At 41.9% G+C, this 22,553-nt stretch overlaps 1 protein-coding gene across 1 annotated transcript in view; it reads right to left on the bottom strand.

The window, feature by feature from the left end:
- Positions 1-22,553, bottom strand: part of PKP1 (plakophilin 1) — a 74,386-nt gene that overhangs the window by 5,781 nt on the left and 46,052 nt on the right. The window contains exons 3-13 of the mRNA XM_068269455.1: positions 19,844-20,379; positions 17,274-17,415; positions 12,194-12,401; positions 11,350-11,527; positions 11,127-11,241; positions 10,873-11,031; positions 9,349-9,525; positions 4,869-5,022; positions 4,592-4,778; positions 2,317-2,401; positions 2,058-2,163 (exon numbers count right to left, since the gene is read on the bottom strand). Coding sequence (XP_068125556.1) covers positions 2,089-2,163; positions 2,317-2,401; positions 4,592-4,778; positions 4,869-5,022; positions 9,349-9,525; positions 10,873-11,031; positions 11,127-11,241; positions 11,350-11,527; positions 12,194-12,401; positions 17,274-17,415; positions 19,844-20,379 — 2,016 coding nt within the window. The 3' untranslated portion in view covers positions 2,058-2,088. The remainder of the gene's footprint in view (positions 1-2,057; positions 2,164-2,316; positions 2,402-4,591; positions 4,779-4,868; positions 5,023-9,348; positions 9,526-10,872; positions 11,032-11,126; positions 11,242-11,349; positions 11,528-12,193; positions 12,402-17,273; positions 17,416-19,843; positions 20,380-22,553) is intronic.

Raw genomic sequence — 22,553 nt, 5'->3', positions numbered from 1 at the left:
CCCGGGCTCCTTCTATGCCGACAGTAATTACAGTGTTAGATACACTGTAATTACGCAACGGATTTTGCGGCGAGAGGCGGCGGGTGATCTGCGGCGGTATGTATGCCAGCAGGGGTGCCAGTGCAGAGCTGCGCGGGGGCTTCTAAACTGTGCGGCGACCCGACGGGGAGCTCTAGGGGTCTCCTTATTAAAGGAGACCCCCAGATTCTGCGGCGACAACGTGCGTTAGCTAGTTTAGACCTGCTTTTTGCAGGTCTAAGCTAACGCTCATGTCTGCCGGGAAGCATCGCTTCCCGGAGACATGATAAGGGTAATTGGATTCGGTGTTAAGAACTCGCTGGGCGATTATATCGCCCAAGCGAGTTCTTTTCCGCCTGGGGGGGTCTAATGTTTAATTAGATTAGGCGATGCCCCCATCGCCTAAGTTAAGAACTCGCCAGTGCTTAGCGCTGGCGAGTTCAGCAATAGAATATGGCCCAAAGTGTTTTAAGTGTGTTTTGATTTTTTACTTTAATATCTACTTGGTACTGTGATCAAAAAAGTGTGTCACATACCGTAATTGTTGTAGTAAATAAGCATTAAACCTTTTTTGCACTTACTAGGTTTTCCAATGAATACCATATTTTCATTTTAAATATCTATATTTTTAATATTATATTTATTCAAAAATAGTTCAAAAGTATACATTTTACCATTAATTAAAAAAAACTGCAAAAATAGGGAAAAAAAAGACAAAAAAACCCCCCCAGCATTTCCTGTAATGTGTTACAGCTGCTAGAAAGTCCCTGTTACATTTGCTGGGGAATTATTTAAAGCGGACCCAAACCAAACTTTTATTTAGTTACACCACTCTGACACATACAAAGATAAATAAACACTCCTTCAAGCCTATGAGCATTTCATTGCCTGCTTTTCACCCTCCTCTTTTCATAACTAGAGTTATACAGGTGGCAGCCATTAGCAATTCCTCCTTTGCCGGACACCACTTACTGCACCAGTTTGCCGGATTTTGTCCCGGCAATATGAAAGGAAGGGAGGGGTTCCTTCTATAAATGAAAATATTTTATATTTGTCATCATGCAGCTGAAAAAAGGCTGCTATTTATTATTATGATTTAGAAAATAGATTTTATTTCTGAAATCTTAAATTTGTAATTTGGGTCCACTTTAAAGCACACATAGGTCTAAAAGTGGTATAGTGGGACAAGACTGTCTCTACACATGTCAGCATTCTCAATTATTGAAAGCAAATCAGTAGACCTCTAATATATATATATATATATATATATATATATATATATATATATATATATATTTTTTTTTTAATGGTGAAATATTTAAAGAGAACCCGAGGTGGGGTTCTGACAATGCTATCTGCATACAGAGTCTGGGTCTGCATATACAGCCCAGCCTCTGTTGCTATCCAGATCCCCCTAAGCCTCCCCTGCGCTCTGCTATCCCCCATAAATCACAGCCGCGCTGTCGACATGCAGCGTGTTGCAGCGGTCTGTGTTTACCTCTGTACTGTCAGTCTGCTGCTCCCCCGCCTCCTGCATAGCTCCGGTCCCCGCCCGCGTCCCTTCCCTCCCTGCTGATTGGAGGGAAGGGATGCCGGCGGGGACCGGAGCTAAGCCGGAGGCGGGGGAGCAGCCGAGACTGACAGTACAGAGATAAACACAGCCCGCACAGTGCGGCTTTGATTTATGGGGCATAGCAGAGCGCAAGGGGAACTTAGGGGGGGATCTGGATAGCAACAGAGGCTGGGCTGTATAGGCAGACCCAGACTCTGTATGCAGATAGCATTGTCAGAACCCCACCTCAGGTTCTCTTTAAGGATAAAACAGAAAGTGACATGTCTTTTTTTGATTTAGCAGGTCATGATCACGACATGTAACTTCAGTTATCGATTTTTGCTAGACATGGGGAAACTACCATCTCATTTCTATTTATTAGTTGTAATTGGAGTCTCATGGCATTCTGCATATGTGTACATACTGTTTATAGGTCATTTTAGTTAAGAAAAATTGTTAATGTCCTTTACGAAAGCTATTCACTTACCTCAAAAATAGAATTTCCATTTAATGTGATTTTAAAAAACTCTTGACACAGCATTTCGAGCAGCAGAACTGGCTATAGATCCCATCATACTCTTATCCAGTCCTTGCTGTAGTGGGTAAAGAAAAAAATGTATTATGATGACATAAATAAGAAGTGACATAAACAGGATTACATGAATGAAGAGAAATGACAATTCTCAACAAGGTATTGTAATCCATACCAGGTTCAGGGTTAAATATCACGTTAAGATCCCACTTACCTGTTTAAGCAGTCCTTGTAGCTCCTTCTGAGCCCACATATCTGTCAGGAAGAGACGAGCAGCTTCTGCAGCTTTTGGTGAAGCTCTGTAAAAACATATAAAAAATATAGGTTGGCTACGCAAATGTCCTAATGTCACATTACACAGACTATTATTGTAATTCATATTTTATGAATAAAGCATCAGCATATTACACCCTTTTCTGTGTCATACATAGGAGGTGCAGATGACAAACCTGCACTCATTGCCAAGTACAAACTAGGACATGGGAAGAAAGGAGGGCTCCGCCTAATCCATCTTACAGTCTAAGAGGTCACCAAAATGATGCTGGCAGTACATACTACATACTGCAAAACCTTAAAAGCTAATCACTATTGAATGAAAACTTTCCTTTATATACAGCACCCCCTTTTTCCAATGGCAGCAGCCCCACGTTCCATATGCAGCCACCATATGCAGCATCCACCCGCACACCATGGAATGCTCTTCCATGAGCAGTCACCCTTAGTGGCATGTCCAATAGCCCCTTTCTTCTACCTCCTTGCAATGCTTTCCTTTAGCAGCAGGGTTCCTCTTCCACAAGCAGCCTTAGACCATAGCCGATATGGATTTAGCAAAACTTCAGCTCTAGACATACTGTATTTCCCCAACAATCTGAAAAAGTATTCAGGTCATGACTTTGTGTGGAACGTCTGATCTTGATACTTGGTCCAAGTGAGTGTTTTAGAAAGTATTATAACCAGAGGATCAACATTACAAACCAAAAAATAATCATCTTATAACAATGAGCTCTGCAAAGGCAACCTATGTATTTCTGTCATGACAAGCCTAAATAAAAACAGGCTCCACAACGTGTTATTGGCCTACTGTAAAAGCAATTAACTTTTTCTCCTGCGTTATCTCCTAGGAGATAACTTTCATATTCTCTTTAAAATAACTTTTAAGCATTTTACAATTGAAAAAGTACACAAAAGTTGGGTAAAAAGTACTATCAACATTATTTTGAGTATTTTCTTGCTTGCTGGTGGTTTAAAAAAGCATTTCATGACAAGGTGTGAAAATATCATATGCATCATTGCATATGGGCCATTGGGCCATTGCATGTGGGCCATTTAATTGAAATACTTTAGTAATACCAGGAATGGTAAGTAAAGAGTACTAATGGGGACAAAGACAGCAAAACCAACCTAACAAAGGTTCTATTCCTCCCCATTAAAAAAATCTACTTTAGGGCTCATACATTAGTTTTCTTACATGTATCGACAAAATCTGCAGATCTGTTACAAATGTGTGCATATGGTAAACCTCATTAACCCTTTAGCAGCCAATTTATTTATAGGCTTGCAAGTGCTCCAGGTCAATTTATTTTAGCACATTATTTATTTCTTCTTTGTTAGATTTCCTAGCTTCTAATTAGTACTGTTGTAATGTGTATTTATGGCCAATTGTTACTAGAACGCAGTGTGAGACAATGAAAGAGGACTTCTGCTTTCAGTCTCTATGTTTTCTGCTTGGAAAAAGGAGATCAAAGCAAGCCAAGAATTTACAGCACAATGAGTTCTGCCAGCTGAAGACAAAAGCAGCGCAATATCTTTAAAGAGACACTGAAGCAATTTATTTTTAATGATATAATGAATTGGTTGTGTAATACGGATAATTATTAGTAGCAAAGAAAATATTCTCATATTTTTATTTTCAGTTATATAGTGTTTTTTATAACATTGCATCATTCTTTAATATTTGCAGTTTACACACTACTCAGCATTCTAAATGATTTTACAGAGCAGGCCAGTGAACTATTGAGCTGTCCACTGCAGAGAAAAAGAAAATACAGTGACTGACAGTTAAGATAACAAGCTCAGGAAGACAGAGCTCTCTGTGACTCTGAAAGTCATTAAGCTCAATGGCCCTTTTGCATAGGTAGCGTCTGGAGTTTTTTTTAGCACTTCCTGTACTGGAAACAATATTACACTTATGTCTCTGCTTCTAATGTTTTATTTCTTAGCTCTACTACACATACAAATTATTATATCATATTTTGTTTTCACTTCAGTGTCTCTTTAAGTGAGTTAACTCATTTGTAGCTGCTAACAGGTTAATAAACAGTGACCTTGAAGCTGGAAGATACAGAAACAAATATGGTATCACTAAGTCAGTTATTTCTAAAGATGGAAGTTAGTATAACATGGTGTATTCCCTAGACTTACTGTAAATGTCTAAAAACCTACTAAATGCAAGACTACACTCCATAAATGCATAAACATGTTTTCCTTACCCGCTTTTGCACATATTGACTAAATTTCCCACTACATTGCTAGAAAGGCTTTGCTTTGCCAGTTGGGGTTGAGACATCACAAGGTTTCTCATAGTGTAGCATGCCGAGGATAAGATGTCTTCTGAGTTGGGTGTGCTTGTAGAGGTTTGAGACATGAGACGTGAGACCTCTGGTAACACTTGTGTACCTGTTGTTACATGTAAAGTTAAATTAGTATTCTAATGTATAAATGAAGTATGGGGATTAGAAAGGGCAAACATAATGGAGAACATCTTACCCATATTCCTATGAAGAGCTGGGTGACGAGACATGTTGCTCAACAGAGATGTTCCAGTTTTTACTACATCCGAATTTCCAGACTGAAGCAGCCGTGTAATTTGCGGGAGTCCATTTTCTTTCGCACCAATGATCTGGCTCATCCCATTGGACATCTATGAACAGAAATAGACACAAGACTTCTTTCAAAATATTCTTGGGTTGACCAAAAGAGAGAAGATTTTCACATTGCATATCATTATATCACAGTAAGCAGTTAAAATCTGACAGAACCAACAGGTTTTAGAATAATCTATTTCCTCATGGGGATTCTCACGGTTTCATTTGTTGTTAAAAGCATTTCCTGAACAGCAGCTACTAAGTCTAACTGCCAAAATAGTTGAGAGGCTGGCTGGAATCTTACTATTTTGGCAGTTAGACTTAGTAACTGCTGTTCAGGAAATGCTTTTAAAGAGGAACTCCAGTGAAAATAATGTAATAAAAAAAGTGCTTCCTTTTTACAATAATTATGTATAAATGATTTAATCAGTGTTTGCCCATTGTAAAATCTTTTAAATCCCTGATTTACTTTCTGACATTTATCACATGGTGACATTTTTACTGTTGGCAGGTGATGTAGCTGCTGCATGCTTTTTTGGAAGTTGGTAACAGCTGTAAACAGCTTTTTCCCACAATGCAACAAGGTTCACAGACAGGAAACTGCCAAGAGTACGTACTTTTCTTGTTTCTTGTGGGAGGGGTTTCACCACAATATCAGCCATACAGCGCCCCATTATGGTCTGTTTGTGAAAAGGAATAGATTTCTCATGTAAAAAGGGGTATCAGCTACTGATTGGGATAAAGCTCAATTCTTGGTCGGAGTTTCTCTTTCACTACAAAAGAACTGTGAGAATCCCCCATGAGGAGATGGACTAGTCCAAAACCTGTTAATTCTGTCAGATTTTAAGTGCTTATTTTTTTTGCTGGAGTGGTCCTTTAAAATGCAGTGGTGACTGGCATGCAAGTATCTCCTACCATGTTGAGATAAATAACTGAACCTCCACAAGCTCATTTGGCATGCAAACCCAATTAGCATGTATTCGTATAACTGATGAATGTCATAGTGAAGCATGGTAGTGGGGATTTCAATTTGTTATAACCACAAAACCACTCACTTACAGTGCCCATTAACGGTACAATTTTGTGAACCATTCTTTATTTAGATCGCTTCAGTAAACTAGAAATAAGCAATTGGAAATTATCATATTTATCCAACAAAGGTACAATTTTATCTTAGATAAGATCAAATATGATCACTCAAGTCCGCCGGGCCGATCAGAAAAGACCTATTTCTGATCTACTGTATAAACGTTTTTCATTTATCGTGAGCAACTGCAGACTTTTTTATTTAAAATTCCAAAAGATTTATCTGATCAAAAGAAAGAATCATTTGTATAATTGTACCATCTATGGCAGGGGTGCCCAATAGGTCGATCGCGGCCGCCTGTTTAGTAGATCGCGGCCGCTTGGCCGCATCCTGTCTCAATCTGAAGCTGCTCAGTGCAGCTGTCAGATTTTGCTGCCTTAGAAGCTTCCCGGAGAAAAGGGGAGAGGCGCAGCTAAGGGGGAGGCGTGGCTGAAGGGGAGAGGAGCGAATGAGGAGAAAGGTCTCCTCCCCTCCAGACTCCAGGCTGTGTGAGTCATCATGCAGCGTCTCCTCTACTCCAGGCAGCAAGTATTCAGAAGAGTTTTCGGTATTTATCTATTTGCACATGAACATTGCCTCAATTCACTAAGCTTAACGCCTGTCTTTAATAACTCATCTGGGCTGTTTTACAGTTATCACAATTATATCACCATGGTGATAACTGTAAAACAGCTCAGAAGAGTTATTAAATACAGTAGTTAAGCTTAGTGAATTGAGGCCATGCATATGATCAAATCATTTATATGCCACATGCACCCAGCTGTTGCTGCTCCATCTCCTCTGCCACTTTTGATGTACATAAAGACGTAGTAGGCAGTTCTCTGGGCACACAGCACTGTAGAGAATCTGTGTATTCTGTGCACAGTATGTTCTCTTGCCTGGCCGAATCTCCTACAGACGTCAGTGACACGAGTGAAGAGTGTGTTGTGATCTGTTTTTTATCTTGAGTGGAGACAGAGGAAACTTTTTACAGGAGAGCAGCTGACTGCGCTGCTGAGAGGAGAAAATTAAGAGACAGGTCTCCTCCCCTACAGACTGCCAGGCAAGCGAGAACACTGGACAAATAGCTTCAGGAGGATTCTGAAGCTATTTGCCATGTTTGAAAGGAGAATGATTGAACTGCTGGGGGGGGGGGGGGGGGGGAGGGGTTCAGGACATTTAGGGGAGAAGGCTCCTGCTGTTACTATTTCCTAGGCTTAGAGGTTAGAGGGGTAACAAGAATTCGTATGTATGCTGGGGGGGGGGGGGGGGCGCGGTGGTCAGGTAGATCTCGTGGACTCTGCAGGTTAAAAAGTAGCTCACGAGCCGAAAAAGTGTGGGCACCCCTGATCTATGGTAACCTTTGACAACTGCTGCAACTGTATTACATCAATGGAAAAAAGAATAATGTTGCTCCAGATGGTTTTTCTGACCTGTTTCTAGTTACTTCAATGAACACTGAAATCTATACTGTGCGAGTTATTCAAAAATATGAAGATTGCCTACAACACTTGGGGCTAGAAAAATGAACAGGATTTGCTGAGTTGTTATAATGTCTATAGATTTTGCGAAGTCAGCAAATGTCAATAAGCTGTATACCTGACAGGCATTCTTATGCATGTAAATGCCAGCACCTTTGTCTGCAGCACATGAGGCTTGTGCAGGAGCATGAATGAAGCATCTAGCAGAACTATGGCAATACCACTCTATGGTCCTGATTCACTGAACTACAGTAAAACTGGCATGCACAGACAGTGCAATTTTACTCACGTTTATGCCAGCAAAGTGACATGCATTTCGCACATAGCTATTTATGTAATGCTTGTTATACTAGCAATGTGTGTGTTGTGTACATAGGATAAGTTGAGCTATCTGTGTTACATTGCTGGCATAAACACTGGTAAAATGCTCTGTTCACTGCAATTTCACTGTCGTTTAGTTAATCAGCACTTTTGTGTTTCTGGATACCGACTTCTGATCAAATTTTAAAGTGGCATTACAATCTATCATATCATGGCGATAAACACACCTTTTCCTACTCTTCATTGTCCATACAGTTATCCTACTTGTTTTTGGCCACAAGTGACGTCACCCTTGTTAAAGCAGTAGAATTAGCCATACTATGCCAGGGCAGCTGTTTGGCACTGACTACTAAAGGGCCAGTGCTCCTTAAGTATGTGATAACTCAAATCATAACAGCAGGAAGAGTTTTGAAAGTTTGGAATGCAGGATTAGCATCTTTATCACTTAATACACTCCACTCCAGTATAGACCAGTTGCTGTTGAAATTTGATTTTTATGGTGACAATCCAGCTTTAAAAACACAAGTCCCAGCAGCTCAAAGAACAGCCTTGATAGGATCTGCCATTGCAGGTATAGTATATCACCAAATTAATTCAGAAATCTTTGTGAGCAGCTCTGTATAAGCCCAGGAAACAGAATTTCCCTCTACAAAGTTACTGAATCCTGCAGAAAGAAACCCTCTGCTTTGTATTTGTAAAGTCTTACCAGCTGCAAATAGTGTTCAAAGAGCAATGTGGGCATTTTTCAGTAACCTTTCATGGAAAGCAAAAATAGTTTGTCCCTGAGGGTTATCATGGTGGGACTAATATTTCAGAGCAGAGGGAAAAGCTGACAATAGTTCCAGTTGAAATATTGCACAGTATTTCATTGATGTGCTAGAGTCTCATCCCTGTCATCTCCCATTTTTCTTGTTCATGGCCAGAGCTGCATCTTATATGTTTCTTCCATAAATTAGGAAGTAGGAAGCACGGGTTGTACATGACTCAGAGATAGTGGGAACAAGCACTCCACACGCCAAATGGCTTGCCATGCCACTATCAATACAGGACATATTACGCACTACCAGTTTCCTCCCCATTCTGATCTTGATGTTGGATGTGAAAGCCAAACGAGCTTCAAAATTCTGAATATGCATACTAGTAGAAAGTAAGAAAGTATTGTGCTAGAAACCTCAGAATATGTTACTACATGCTGACAGGGCAAACGAGACAGACATTGTATGCCTGCTAAAACAAAAGTCAGAGCTCTATAGCTTCTAGGACAAATGTTACTGTGTCTCACTCTCTCCATGTAGTTGAATAGGCAATCATAGTCTGTTGAATTGGTCACTCACTATCACTGAAGTAATCTGCATGAGCCATGATTGCTTCCTTCTTTGCATGTCCAAAGTTAACCCAGCATCACCTTTAGCCCTGAGTAAATCCATATTGCCTCACCAAGAAGGGGGGACTATGTACCATAATAGCCCAAGCTTATAGTGCACCGCTGGCTATAGTAGATTTTTCTGACTCACCGCTCCCTTGCTTGCAGTCAGATTCTGCAGAGCTCCGGCACACGCTTCAAGGATGGAGTCCTTCTTGCTCTGCCCCAGAAGAGACAGATATGTTCTTATAGCACTGGAGTGAGACAGCAGGGAAGGGCCTCTTGGATTAACATCTTCTTCCGGAAGGGGTAAATCAAAGCTATTATTCTGTGGACATGCAATGGAAAGGTTAAAATTGTGCAGTAACAAAAATAGCATTTAAGACAAAAATATTACTGCTCTCATAGCAGCTATATTACTGAAAAGTGTTGAGTTAAAGGTTGTCTTCAATCAGCAAGTTTCACCTCTTTTTGAAACTATTATATGCAATTCACTTTTTCTCCTTAGTTTTTTCCCATGTGATAATTTTTCATCTACTTTTTAGAATAACTTTACGGCACTTGCAATTGAAAAAAATTCTAAAAAATTTTGAGCATCTTCTTGCTGGTTTGTGGATTAAAAACCATTTTCTTGACAAATCTGAAAATATCACCTTAGGCCCATTAAAGATATATCCCAATTCCAAAAGCAATGTGTCCAATTTCTTTGGGGTGGAAAGCGACCTAGGATTAACAGAAAATGTCTTACCATACCCAAATCTAATGGTAGCCTGGGACTTCCTTCATTGGCCAACTATTATAAAGCTGCACAGACTGTCCAAGTGGTCGCTATACATGCAAAAGGATGCACCCCTTTATGGGTCACACATGAATCTCAAAAACTAACACTTACCTGGGGCTTCTATCGGCGCCCTGCAGCTGTCATGTCCCGCGCTGTCCTCCTACGATCCTTAGTTCCTCGCCGCCGGTCTCAGTCTAATATTCATCTAACTAGACAAACAGTGCTCTCTCCTGCGCGCGTCATTGGGAGCTTACTGCGCAGGCGCAGTACAATGTTTTCTTGTACTGCCCCATGTGCAGTAAGCTCCCGATGACCGTCGGCAGATCGTTTTCGTGCGATAATTCGTGATTGCGTGCAAATGCGTGTGAAAACAGCCATGAAATGAGTTATCAGGGTTTAGTGGATCAAGCCCTGTATGTGAAAATTGGGGGCCCTCAAGCAAACATTTTCTGGGTAGTCCTGTGATTTGTAGTTATGCCACTGCTGAAGAGACATTTGCAAATCAGGCTATCTGTGAAAACTTGATCTCTCTGTCTCATTTGAGCATCTTTAGGGCCCGTTCACACTGCACGCGTTTCCAGCCGCGTTTTGGAAACGCGTGCAGGTGGCCAAAACGCACGACATCAGACATTGCATAGAGTGCAATGTCTGATGTTCACACTGCATGCGTTCCGGACCTGTGCGGTCCGGGAACGCATGCTGCACGCAGATTTTGCAAAAACGCGTGGCTGTCCCATTCACTTTTCAGTGATGGGATCAGCCACGCAACGCACACAAACGCGGATGGCCATGCGTTCGTATGCGTTGCGGTCCGCACGCGTTCCGCACGCATGGCCATCCGCATTTCTGATCTGAACGGGCCCGTAAGGAGTATTTCACTAAGCTGATAATTACCTGTATCTTCTCACTCTTATTGCTGAAGCAGCCAGTGGAAGTCTTTTCTGTTTGTTGATTACGTAGCATTTGCTCATTCAGTTGGGTATACTTATTGGGGACCTCAGAGTCCAAATGGTAAGACAAGTTGTGTAGGATGCAGGCACAGTTCTCCACTGACTAGAGAAGAAACAAAAGAGCAATGCATTTAGGAAAATGCCAGTGATGTAGATTACCTCTGATATAGCATGACATAATGACAGTCCAGTACTTACTTTGTCATCAGGATTATTATTGGCCACTTGCTGCTGTACATAATACATCAAAGAATCTACCAACCCTGGAGTGTTACGCATGGCCTGACGACCAACATCCGCGGAGCTCAGATTCCTGAGGAACAATAGAAATTACATTACAACTAGAAGGAGGCAGACTTAATGAGATTATTCATAATGATACATAATTTAGAGAACAGGGACTGTGGCACAAAATGCTTACCTTAAACAACCAGTGGCATTGAAGAACACTTCAGGGTCCATGGCAGTTTTTTGACGGGGAAGTCCATTCTCCGACCATCCAGAGAATGGAATCACTACACATTCATTTAGCACAGGAAGTGCTTCCCTTACAAGTTCCTCCTTTAGCTGATCTGTAGATGACAAATTCCACAGAAGCCCTACACAGCAACCAAAAGAAAATATTTGTTAAATTAAATGTAAAATATATGGAGATAACGTGTATATGCACACTACCTTGTTTTCTCCTCCTCTGGCATCACCTCCTTTCATTCACGTTTACAAGATTTCTCAAAAGCCTCACTGCTTCTCTGGAATATCCTTCCAAAACACATCTGCCACTCACCAACCCTTGAAATTTTTAAGCACTCCCTCAAAACTTATTTTTTCAGACATGCATACACTCTTAGGCCAGTCCCCTTCAACCCCTGGTCAAGTTATGCTTACTAAATACTGTATATCCAACAAAACATACTGCTTCCAGGTATACATATTGTATATTACCCCAACTCTTCTTTTCTCCCTATTACTTTAGATTGTAAACTAAAAAGGAAAGGACCCTTTCACCTGTTAGTGTCTTGGAATTTGCTATACATTTTCATCATCATATTACATTTGTCACTGTAATTATGTCTACCAATTCTGTATTATATACCAGTGTCAATATATTGTGCATGCCATTGTCTGTATTACATACCCCATGTTAATAGTAATAATAATAATAATAACAACAACAACAACTCAACAGCTAATTGGTGAAAACCATTTACTCACAAATACAGACACACAAAGTATAACTGTTTTTATAGATATAATAAGCTACTTGCCAGTGAGCTGTTTCTGTGTCTCTTCACCGGGGGACCTCCTCAGGAGGTTGACAGCCGCACGGACGCCCCCTCTCTGACTTGTTTCAATCTTATTTGGATTATTCTTGAAGACAAGATTCCTCAACGCCCCAGCTGCTGCTTGCTGGACATTTGGATTGGGGCTCTCTAAGAGGGAGATCAATTTCTGAATACCATTATGTTGGTATACCTGCAAAGAAACCACAAAAATCAGCTAGCCTGAAGTAAGAAATATAAGCATGTCCAGTGTCTGCAAGCCTCTATAGTAAGTCTATTGTGTACAGTACATACCAGCGACCAGAGCATCTGGGGAATATAAGGCCCCACAGAAATCTTTTGATGTGGCCACATATTTGATGGATCTTTTTACTGTAGAACCATCACTTTAACCCGAAAACAGCTCTAACCTATGACAATAATCTGGATGCAAATATTAACCATTTTAATAAAATAACCTTGATCTCTCTCTTTGCACCATTTTCCTGTGATTCTATGGGCCTGATTCACAAAGCGGTGCAAAGTGTTTGCACGCCTGTGAAAAGCCCTTTATCACGCCTAAACTCAGTTTAGGCGTGATAAAATGAAACTCGCGCGAAATTCCCGCGCGCAAAGTTTTGCACGCGCAATCACGCGGCGCACGGTGCAGTGCGCGCCATGCGCCCATTAAACCCTATGGGCGCTGCGCGCGGAGTTGCGCGATTGCGCGCGCAAAACTTTGCGCGCGGGACTTTGCGCGCGATGAGGAGCACAAAACGGTGCTAACTCAGCAGTGCAAAGGTTATCACGCCTAAAGTCTTTTAGGCGTGATAACTGAGTTATCACCGCTTTGTGAATCAGGCCCTATATGTCTTGTACTCACTCCCTCACTCTGTAGCCCACTGGGTTCATATACTCCTTCTCCTCCCTTTCCAAACCCACCCACATCAACGTCGCTAGGGCCTTTGATCCGGGGCACCGGCCTGGAACTTGTTGCCATGGTGCCCCAGATCGATTCAGTGGCAGGAGGGGCACTGGGCGGAGTGGCGGGGGGGATGACGCACAGGGGACGCTGTAACCAAGGCGACGGACGCCGGAGGAGGAAGTCGAAAGGAGCTGGAGGCTGTGTCTGCGGCGATCGGAGGTGAGTTTGTAACTGCCCGATCCCCCTGCCGCTCCGCCCAGCACCCCGCCTCCTTACTCCCGCCTCCCTGGGGGAAGCTACCTATCTAACCTATACTGGGGGAAGCTGCCTATATAATCTATACTGGGGGAAGTGCCTATCTAATCTCTAGTGGGAGAAGCTACCTATCTAATCTATACTGGGGGAAGCTATCCATCTAACCTATACTGGGGGAACCTACCTATCTAACCTACGCTGGGGGCAGCTACCTATCTAACCTACCCTGGGGGAAACTACCTATCTAATCTACACTGGGGGCAGCTACCTATCTAACCTACACTGGGGGCAGCTACCTCTCTAACCTACGCTGGGGACAGCTACCTATCTAACCTATGCTGGGGACAGCTACCTATCTAATCTACGCTGGGGGAAGCTACCTATCTAACCTAAACTGGGGGAAGCTAAATGTAATTGGAAGTAGGCATATTTTCTGAAATGGACTATGTAATTGCCTTAAATCTATTTGCATAAACTGATCCTACTGGATGGGCGCCAAGCCAATAAGAATCAATGAATAGTGCATTTAGGGAGAGATCACACTTGCATCTTTGGGAATCGCAATTGTGTGTATTGGAGTGCATTTTAAGATATGTGGCTTTTTTTTAATAATAGCCAATGAGAAAAGGCATGCGTTGTGCAGGAAAGTAGTGCAGGTTATATATTTTCTTGAATGCTATGTGGAACCACATATGCCTTAATAAAAAAAAACCACAGCGGCACCATAGACTAGCATTACATGTGTTTCTGCATTTGTTGTTGGAAAAACACTGCGGTTTTACTCAAGTGTGACCCCTGGCTAAAAGTCTGCTCACTTATGTTTTTAGCCTAATGTTTTTTTAAAAGGAAATAAAACATCTAATCTACACACTTGGTTTTGGGTTAGTGAATCAGTATTATGATTACTATGATAGCTAAGTGAATAGGATTAACATGATAGCATTTTTAATGGAATTAAATGCAGATTTAATTGTAATTGAGAATTTCACTAACGGTGTATTTGATTCTAGTTTTGTGTGATTTCGTGCTAGCGAGAGATACAGACTGTTCATCCTGCTTATTCCTTATCATAAATTGTTATAATTTTAGCATCATACAAGTATCTGGACTATTAAAAATCATAATGAGCTCTCCAGGTAAGTCTGTGAAGTGAATAAATATATGTGTTATATACTGTTTGTAATACAATATTAACATACATTATTTTACAGTCTGTGATTTAAAGAGGAACTCCAGTGAAAATAATGTAATAAAAAAGTGCTTCATTTTTACAATAATTATGTATAAATGATTTAGTCAGTGTTTGCTCATTGTAAAATCTTTCCTCTCCCAGATTTACATTCTGACATTTATCACATGGTGACATTTTTACTGTGGGCAGGTTATGTAGCTGCTCCTAGCTGTTTTGGCTGTTACAGACAGCTGTAAACAGTCATTTCCTGTCTGTGAACATTGTTACATTGTGGCAGTTTGCCCAGAGTACCGTGGTACCAGAGTTTCTTGTGGGAGGGGTTTCATCACAAAATCAGTCATACAGCGCCCCCTGATGGTCTGTTTGTGAAATGCAATAGATTTGTCATGTAAAAGGGGGTATCAGCTACTGATTGGGATACAGTTCAATTCTTGGTCGGAGTTTCTCTTTAAGCGATCCTAAAGTAGATGTTTAATGCTAGCTGATAAGGCTGGATACTTCTAAGCTCTATGGTCATAGTTGCGCTGACACTGTACCCTACCCACCAACCTAACAACATCAAACAAAGTAGTCTTAACTTCCTGATGTGGCCTCTCAGAGGCATCATGCACCAACCACTGCACCAGTGCAGAAACTGGAAAGTGGTCCGCTGGCAGATCTGAAGTTCTATTTCTATCCCACTTAAAGCGGTATAAAACCCTGACATAATATTCAATAAAAACATGTTTTCCTACTTTTTATATGCCATGCGGTTATCATGCTTTTGTGCATATGTATTATTATTCATTTAGAAATTATACGTTACCAAAGTACACTTTTTTTGCTCTGAAAGCTGACTTTGCATTTTATTCATAACTGCTTTATTCATCTTCTAACGTAAGCAGAAATGCTTTCTGATGCTTTCTGATTGTCTCACTGTCTTCAGGAGAGTTTGCAATGTCAGAGAAGGGTTTGGTTACATTTCTCACTTGATACAATTAAACACAAGATAACATTGGCCTCAATTCAACAGAGGTTACCGCCCTATTTATCTCATGGGAGGTAATTTACCTCATGTGATATCTCCAAATAGCAATTCTCCAGAAGTATAGAGTGAAATATCGACAGAGAGAAATTCATGTGATAAATGTGCGATAAATAGGCGATAGTCGTTATTTTTTCTCAAAATCACAATTCACCAGGGAAAAAAGAGGTTGTGGCCATTCGTTATTTTTTCATCTATTTATCTCCTGAATGTACCTGGAGAGATCTGTTTTTTCTCACAGCTGCTGCAGCTCACTCTGCAGCTGGTTTACTAGCAGCACACAGTAAGTAACAGCCTATACTGTACATATTTCAGGCACCAGAGAGCAGCCCGTTTACACTATTAAGCATATTAAGCAATATTAAGCATTTACAACATTAAGTGGATGGGTGAAATGAAGGAGGAATCTGGATACTTTTTTCATCGGGAGTGAGTGTGAAAATGTATCCAAATACCTCCTCCGTTTCACCCATCCCCTTAATATTGTAAATGCTTAATATTGCTTAGTATGCTTAATATGCAGAATGGAGGGAGGGATTTGTAATTGAAGGAGAGGGTCAAAAAACAGGGTGGGAAACCCTCTGCATCACATGCTGGTAATAACCTCCTACCCACAATCCTTTACTTCCAGCATCCAGAGAGGCAAAGTATTGCATGCAACACCGCATAACTATCAACCGTTTTTAGCCATAGAGTAATGCTTAATTATCAGCAGAATAGGTATACATTCCCCCATTAATGTGTACTACTCCATTACTTGGCAATTGACATCATGTAGACAGTTGTAAAAATCTCTGTCCCCTGTCTTTGACTAGTGTAATAGCGATCTCTAAGGGCCCGTTTCCACTGCTGCAGGAATTGGGCCGAATCTGCAGAGTTTCCCTGCAAGCAAATCGCACGGTGAAACTCTGCCGTAGGGGATAATGCTGCCACCACCCGAATCGCTTGCCTTAGCCGACATTGCATAATTTTTTTGTGCAGGAGGCAGCAAATCCCATAGCCGTGCATGGCGGCTTCTGGGTTTTTGGCTGTGTACGTGCACAGGAAGGAAGTGCTGCTGTGCGTCTCGCAGGACGCACGGCGGCTAGTGGAAATGGGCCTTTAATTCTGAGGGAAAGTACAGAGGGCCTGATTCACAAAGCGGTGCTAACAGTTAGCACGCTGGTGAAAAGCCCTTTATCACGCCTAAACTCAGTTTAGGCATGATAAGTTTAGGTGTGATAAGTTTAGGTGTGATAAGTTTAGGCATGATAAGTTTAAGCACCAACTGGGTTAGCACCGCAGTGCACAGCTGATCAAAAGTTTTGCGCTAGCAAAGTCTGGTGCACTTTGCATAGAGTTTAATGGCGCTGCTTTGTGTGCGCGTCTTTGCGCGCGATCTAAACTTATCTAAACTTATCACGCCTAAACTTATCACATCTAAACTTATCACACCTAAACTGGCGATTCACCAGCGTGGTGCAATGGTTATCACGCCTAAAGGCTCTAACTGGTTAGCACCGCTTTGTGAATCGAGCCCAGAGTCTATCGAGAGAGTGTCTTTCTTGTGCTAATTGATGATGAAGCTTAGCTGTAAAACTGACAGATACCAAGACAATTGTGTATTAAAAAAAAGAACATAGAAGGGATAATAGCTTCACTATAAGGACCATTTCACTATATTTGGCTTTCAAACTTATACTGTACATACCACACTCTTTGCATTTTCATCCTGATAGCAAGAATGCTGTATAAAGTTTGCTCCTGAGGTTTGGTATTTGTCATTTGAAAGAAGTTCCACTGCCCTTTCTATCGTCATTGAAGGTCCATCAAATTCATCACGGGAATCCATTCTATTACATGAAGAAAAAAAAGTAAATATATGAAAAAAATGGAGGAGTGCAATTGAATACACATGTATTATAAATGAAAACAAATAATAAGCATATAACACAGATGGAAAACAAATGGTGCAATGTAGCAAGGGGAATTCTAGGTGTACCCTACACTCCACACAATGGGCCTGATTCACAAAGCGGTGCTAACAGTTAGCACCCTGGTGAAAAGCCCTTTATCACGCCTAAACTTAGTTTAGGCATGATAAGTTTAGGTGTGATAAGTTTAGGTGTGATAAGTTTAGGCATGATAAGTTTAGGTGTGATAAGTTTAGGCATGATAAGTTTAAGCACCAACTGCATTAGCACCGCAGTGCACAGCTGATCAAAAGTTTTGCGCTAGCAAAGTCTGGTGTACTTTGCATAGAGTTTAATGGCGCTGCTTTGCGTGCGGGACTTTGCACGCTATCTACACTTATCTAAACTTAGCATGCCTAAACTTATCACACCTAAACTTATCACGCCTAAACTGGCTTTTCACCAGCGTGGTGCAATGGTTATCACGCCTAAAGTCTCTAACTGGGTTAGCACCGCTTTGTGAATAGAGTTGGGCCGAACGGTTCGCCTGCGAACGGTTCCATGCGAACTTCAGTGGTTCGCGTTCGGGTTTCGCAGGCGAACTTTTGCGGAAGTTCGGTTCGCCCCATAATGCACCATGAGGGTCAACTTTGACCCTCTGCATCACAGTCAGCAGGCCCAGTGTAGCCAATTAGGCTACACTAGCCCCTGGAGCCACTCCCCCCCCTAATAAAAGGCAGGCAGCGGCGGCCATTACGCTCACTCGTGTGCCTGCGTTAGTGAGAGTAGGGCGAGCTGCTGCAGACTGTCTCTCATAGGGAAAGATTAGTTAGGCTTAGCTTGTTCCTGGCTGCATACCTGTTCTGTTCAGTGAGCCCACTGGATACCTGCATACCTGTTCAGTAAACCTGCCACTGCATACCTGTTCTGTGAACCCACCACTGCATACCTGTACTGTGAACCCACCACTGCATACCTGTTCAGTGAACCCACCACTGCATACCTGTTCAGTGAACCTACCACTGCATACCTGTTCAGTGAACCCACCACTGCATACCTGTTCAGCGAACCTGCCACTGCATACCTGTTCTGTGAACCCACCACTGCATACCTGTTGTGTCCAGTGAACCCGCCACTGTATACCTGTTCAGTGAACCTGCCACTGCATACCTGTTCTGTGAACCCGCCACTGTATACCTGTTCTGTTCAGTGAACCCGCCACTGCATACCTGTTCTGTTCAGTGAACCCGCCACTGTATACCTGTTCAGTTAACCCGCCACTGCATACCTGTTGTGTCCAGTGAACCCGCCACTGTATACCTGTTCTGTTCAGTGAACCTGCCACTGCATACCTGTTCTGTGAACCCGCCACTGTATACCTGTTCTGTTCAGTGAACCCGCCACTGCATACCTGTTCTGCTCAGTGAACCCGCCACTGTATACCTGTTCAGTTAACCCGCCACTGCATACCTGTTGTGTTCAGTGAACCCGCCACTGTATACCTGTTCTGTTCAGTGAACCTGCCACTGCATACCTGTTCTGTGAACCCACCACTGCATACCTGTTCTGTTCAGTGAACCCGCCACTGCATACCTGTTCTGTTTAGTGAACCTGCCACTGTATACCTATTCTGTTCAGTGAACCCACCACTGCATACCTGTTCAGTGAACCTGCCACTGCATACCTGTTCTGTGAACCCACCACTGCATACCTGTTCTGTGAACCCACCACTGCATACCTGTTCAGTAAACCCACCATTGCAAGATGTTTTAAAGCACTTTAGGCCTGTCATTTAGCATTCAATGTGATTTCTGCCCTTAAAACGCTGCTTTGCGTCAAATCCAGATTTTTCCCAGGGACTTTTGGCATGTATCCCACTCCTCCTCCAGGTGTTAGACCCCTTGAAACATCTTTTCCATCACTTTTGTGGCCAGCATAATTTTTTTTTCTTCAAAGTTCGCATCCCCATTGAAGTCTAATGGGGTTCGCGAACTTTTACGCTAACCGAACCTTACGCGTAAGTTCGCGAACCTAAAATCGGAGGTTCGGCCCCACTCTATTTGTGAATCGAGCCCAATATACCTTTCAGTTTTATGCTATTTGCCGTATTCCCCTTTATCTTTTTTTCATATATCAATTTCAAGCGAAACCTCACTGTTATTGGGAAATATTAAGTAATCCCTTCATTTCAGCTCTGCAAATTGCCAGACAACCCTTATTTCAGAGCGATGGGTACAAACGACAGGATCATGTGGCAAGAGCAGATGAAATCCTGTCAGGAATAACAGGAAGTAAACAGGGCATAGATTTCATCTACATGTTTCCGTATATAGTTTTACATATCAGTATACAGTGATCGCATTCTTACCTGGATGGTCCCTGTGTGGGGGTGAAAGATTCCTGTTTCATATGAGAATATGTGGGGGTGAAGGATTCCTGTTTCATATGAGAATATGTGGGGGTATAGGATTCCTGTTTCACATGAGAATATGTGGGAGGGCATGACTGTTGTTGTTGGTAAACGGTCTGTTGTCTCTGTCCAGCTGAGGTGGAAGATGCACGAGTTGGTGGCATGGTTGTTGTCTTCCACTGTCCGCTCTGCTGGCTGTAAAAGCTCGAGTTATGGGCACTTCCCCTACCAGAGCGACGTTGTTGCTGTTGTTGACTCTGGTATTGCGTATTATAATTATTATTAACATTTTGGCGACGCAGTGTGTTCTTCATACTGGGACCGGTGAGGTCAGGTTCACTTCGACTGCTTTTTAGAGTTTGCACAAAGCCATAGTCACTTCCTGCGTTGTTATTGACACCCACGGAGATGTATTGTTGTCGACCCCAATTGTCAAATTGACTTTGTGAACTGAAACGCTTGTTTTCCTTCTTCATAGTGCCGTTATACTGAGGCTGTAAAGAAAAGAGAAAATACACATTTTACAAATTAAAGTTTAATGGTCAAGTTGCATTATGTTTTACTATGTGGTATCTGATTATGTTGTATTAAAAATAACAACAATAGAATATGTTTCTGTCAGAAGCATAGCTAGAGGTCACAGAACTCCATCTGATATAGATATGGCCCACCACCTAGGTCAGGTTTTGTTGTTGCCACTGTAGTTAAGGGTGAGAAAGTCATGAAGGCCAGACTCATAAGTACTATAAATGCTCATTATAATGCTGTATTTCCATTAAAGTGCCGTATCTGTTTCTAAAACAGATGGGGCACCCATGCTGATGTAAATTTGCATTGGAATTGCATCAGCTATAGCTATACCATCCAAATCAGATGCGCTCTGTAGTAATCTGCAGCATGCATAATTTTTTTCCCCACACATCATTTTTTTGCATCTGTAATCATGTGTGGAAAACGGCCTTAATATAGGTCTGATGGAAACAGATCCTAACTGTTGGCATATGACTTCCCAGGCCATAGCTTTGATGGCCATATGAACATGGGGGGAGGGGGGGATATGATTTGTACTTGCTTCCCTAGTTTCTGTTACCATGTTAGAGAATTGTGTGAGCAGGAAAAACAAGATATTGTACACATTATACCTTTTAATAGCTAAATGAAGTTACAGACTGAAAGCTGTCATTTTACAACCTCTAGTTTTACTCTTACTTATGTTAGAAATGGCAAAAACATTTTTAGCCCTTCAAACAGAAAGTGGCTGATTCACAAATCCATGGTAGCCTGGGAAAGAAAAACAATTATTTACTGTTTCATGTTCTGTATTATAATTCTTATAGGGAACCTGAAGTGAGAGGAATACAGAGGTTGCCATCTTGATTCCCTTATAGACAGAGGCAGTTGCCTGGCTGTCATGCTGAGCTTTTGGCTTTAGTTGGGTTTGAGTCACACACCTGTGACAAGCTGTAACAAGCTCTTACTAACCGAGAAAAACTTTTTTAACGTAACTATTACATTTCTTTGAAAAATACTTTTGAGACTGAAATCGGTGAATACTCAGGCCTATCCATCAACTGGAGTAAGTCGGTTATTTTAGGCTTAGACGATCCAGATGTCTCAGCATCCTGCTACCCTGTCCTATACAAGTTGTTTCATCTTTCATATACTTGGGGGTGACAGGCCTCTCTCTCGTTCTACTATCAAGATTCCCTAATCCTGATGAAGATAGTCGCATAACTATCGAAACATGTCGATGTAAGGACTCTCTGCTGTACCTGTCAAGCTACCTGGAGCTGTTCCTAATTGATAGTAACAGAATCCGCACAAAAAACTACGCAAATACGGCTTGCCAATACAAACATAGACCGTTTTGCGTAGTAGCTGCAGTGGAACGCATGGTGAGACGCAGAAGTCTGTAGGGGAAGTGACGTCACTCCCAGCTGATCCACTACCCGGAAGCCGCAAAGCCGGAACGGACGGGGCCGCAGAAGATTTCCACACAGGCGGACGTCAAACCGGAGAGAGCGGCAGAACGGGACTGGAAGCTAAACTCTGCTTGCGTGGCTACCGGCCGGAGCCCGCATAGGACACCCACCTGGAACTACAGGACGCGTAAGTGATTACTAGCACGCACATTGAAAAGGAGCTAAACCTTTGTACTGGTGAAAGAAAAGTGGAGTATTTATCTCACCAACGTTTGCATATTATCAGGACTCGTCCATATCAGTCCAGTATACGAATCATTTACGTGGAGAGACTCTTTTTATAGGAACTTTTTTTCTCAGGAAGATTTTTTTTCATAGGAGGTTTTTTTGAGAAAATCAGGTGGCTCCATAGTAGGTGTGGTTGCATGTATGTAGAGGACGAGTGGGGCTTATTATCCAAACCTCTTGGCTAGATAAATAGAAGGTACGCCTGGGGATTTTTTGGATGGAAATGTATTTTAGGATGCTTTAATGTATCGAATGATGTTTTTATGTTTTTTATGCTTTTTATGATTATACTTTTTCCGGAAAAATAGAAATTCTGATACACAAAAACAATAAAATCTAATAGTGTAACCAATTGGGGTACAAGCGCTGTTCTCTTTCCTTTTAGTATACTTTTCCTGATTGGTGGGGGCTAAGGGGATACCCCATACCTAGAGAACTGAGCAGCTGGTAAATAGGGC

This window comes from Hyperolius riggenbachi, chromosome 2 (genome assembly GCF_040937935.1).
Source record: "Hyperolius riggenbachi isolate aHypRig1 chromosome 2, aHypRig1.pri, whole genome shotgun sequence".
Classification (NCBI taxonomy): domain Eukaryota; kingdom Metazoa; phylum Chordata; class Amphibia; order Anura; family Hyperoliidae; genus Hyperolius; species Hyperolius riggenbachi.
The sequence above is the reverse complement of the archived record's forward strand: the minus strand, read 5'-3'. Positions and strand labels throughout refer to the sequence as shown.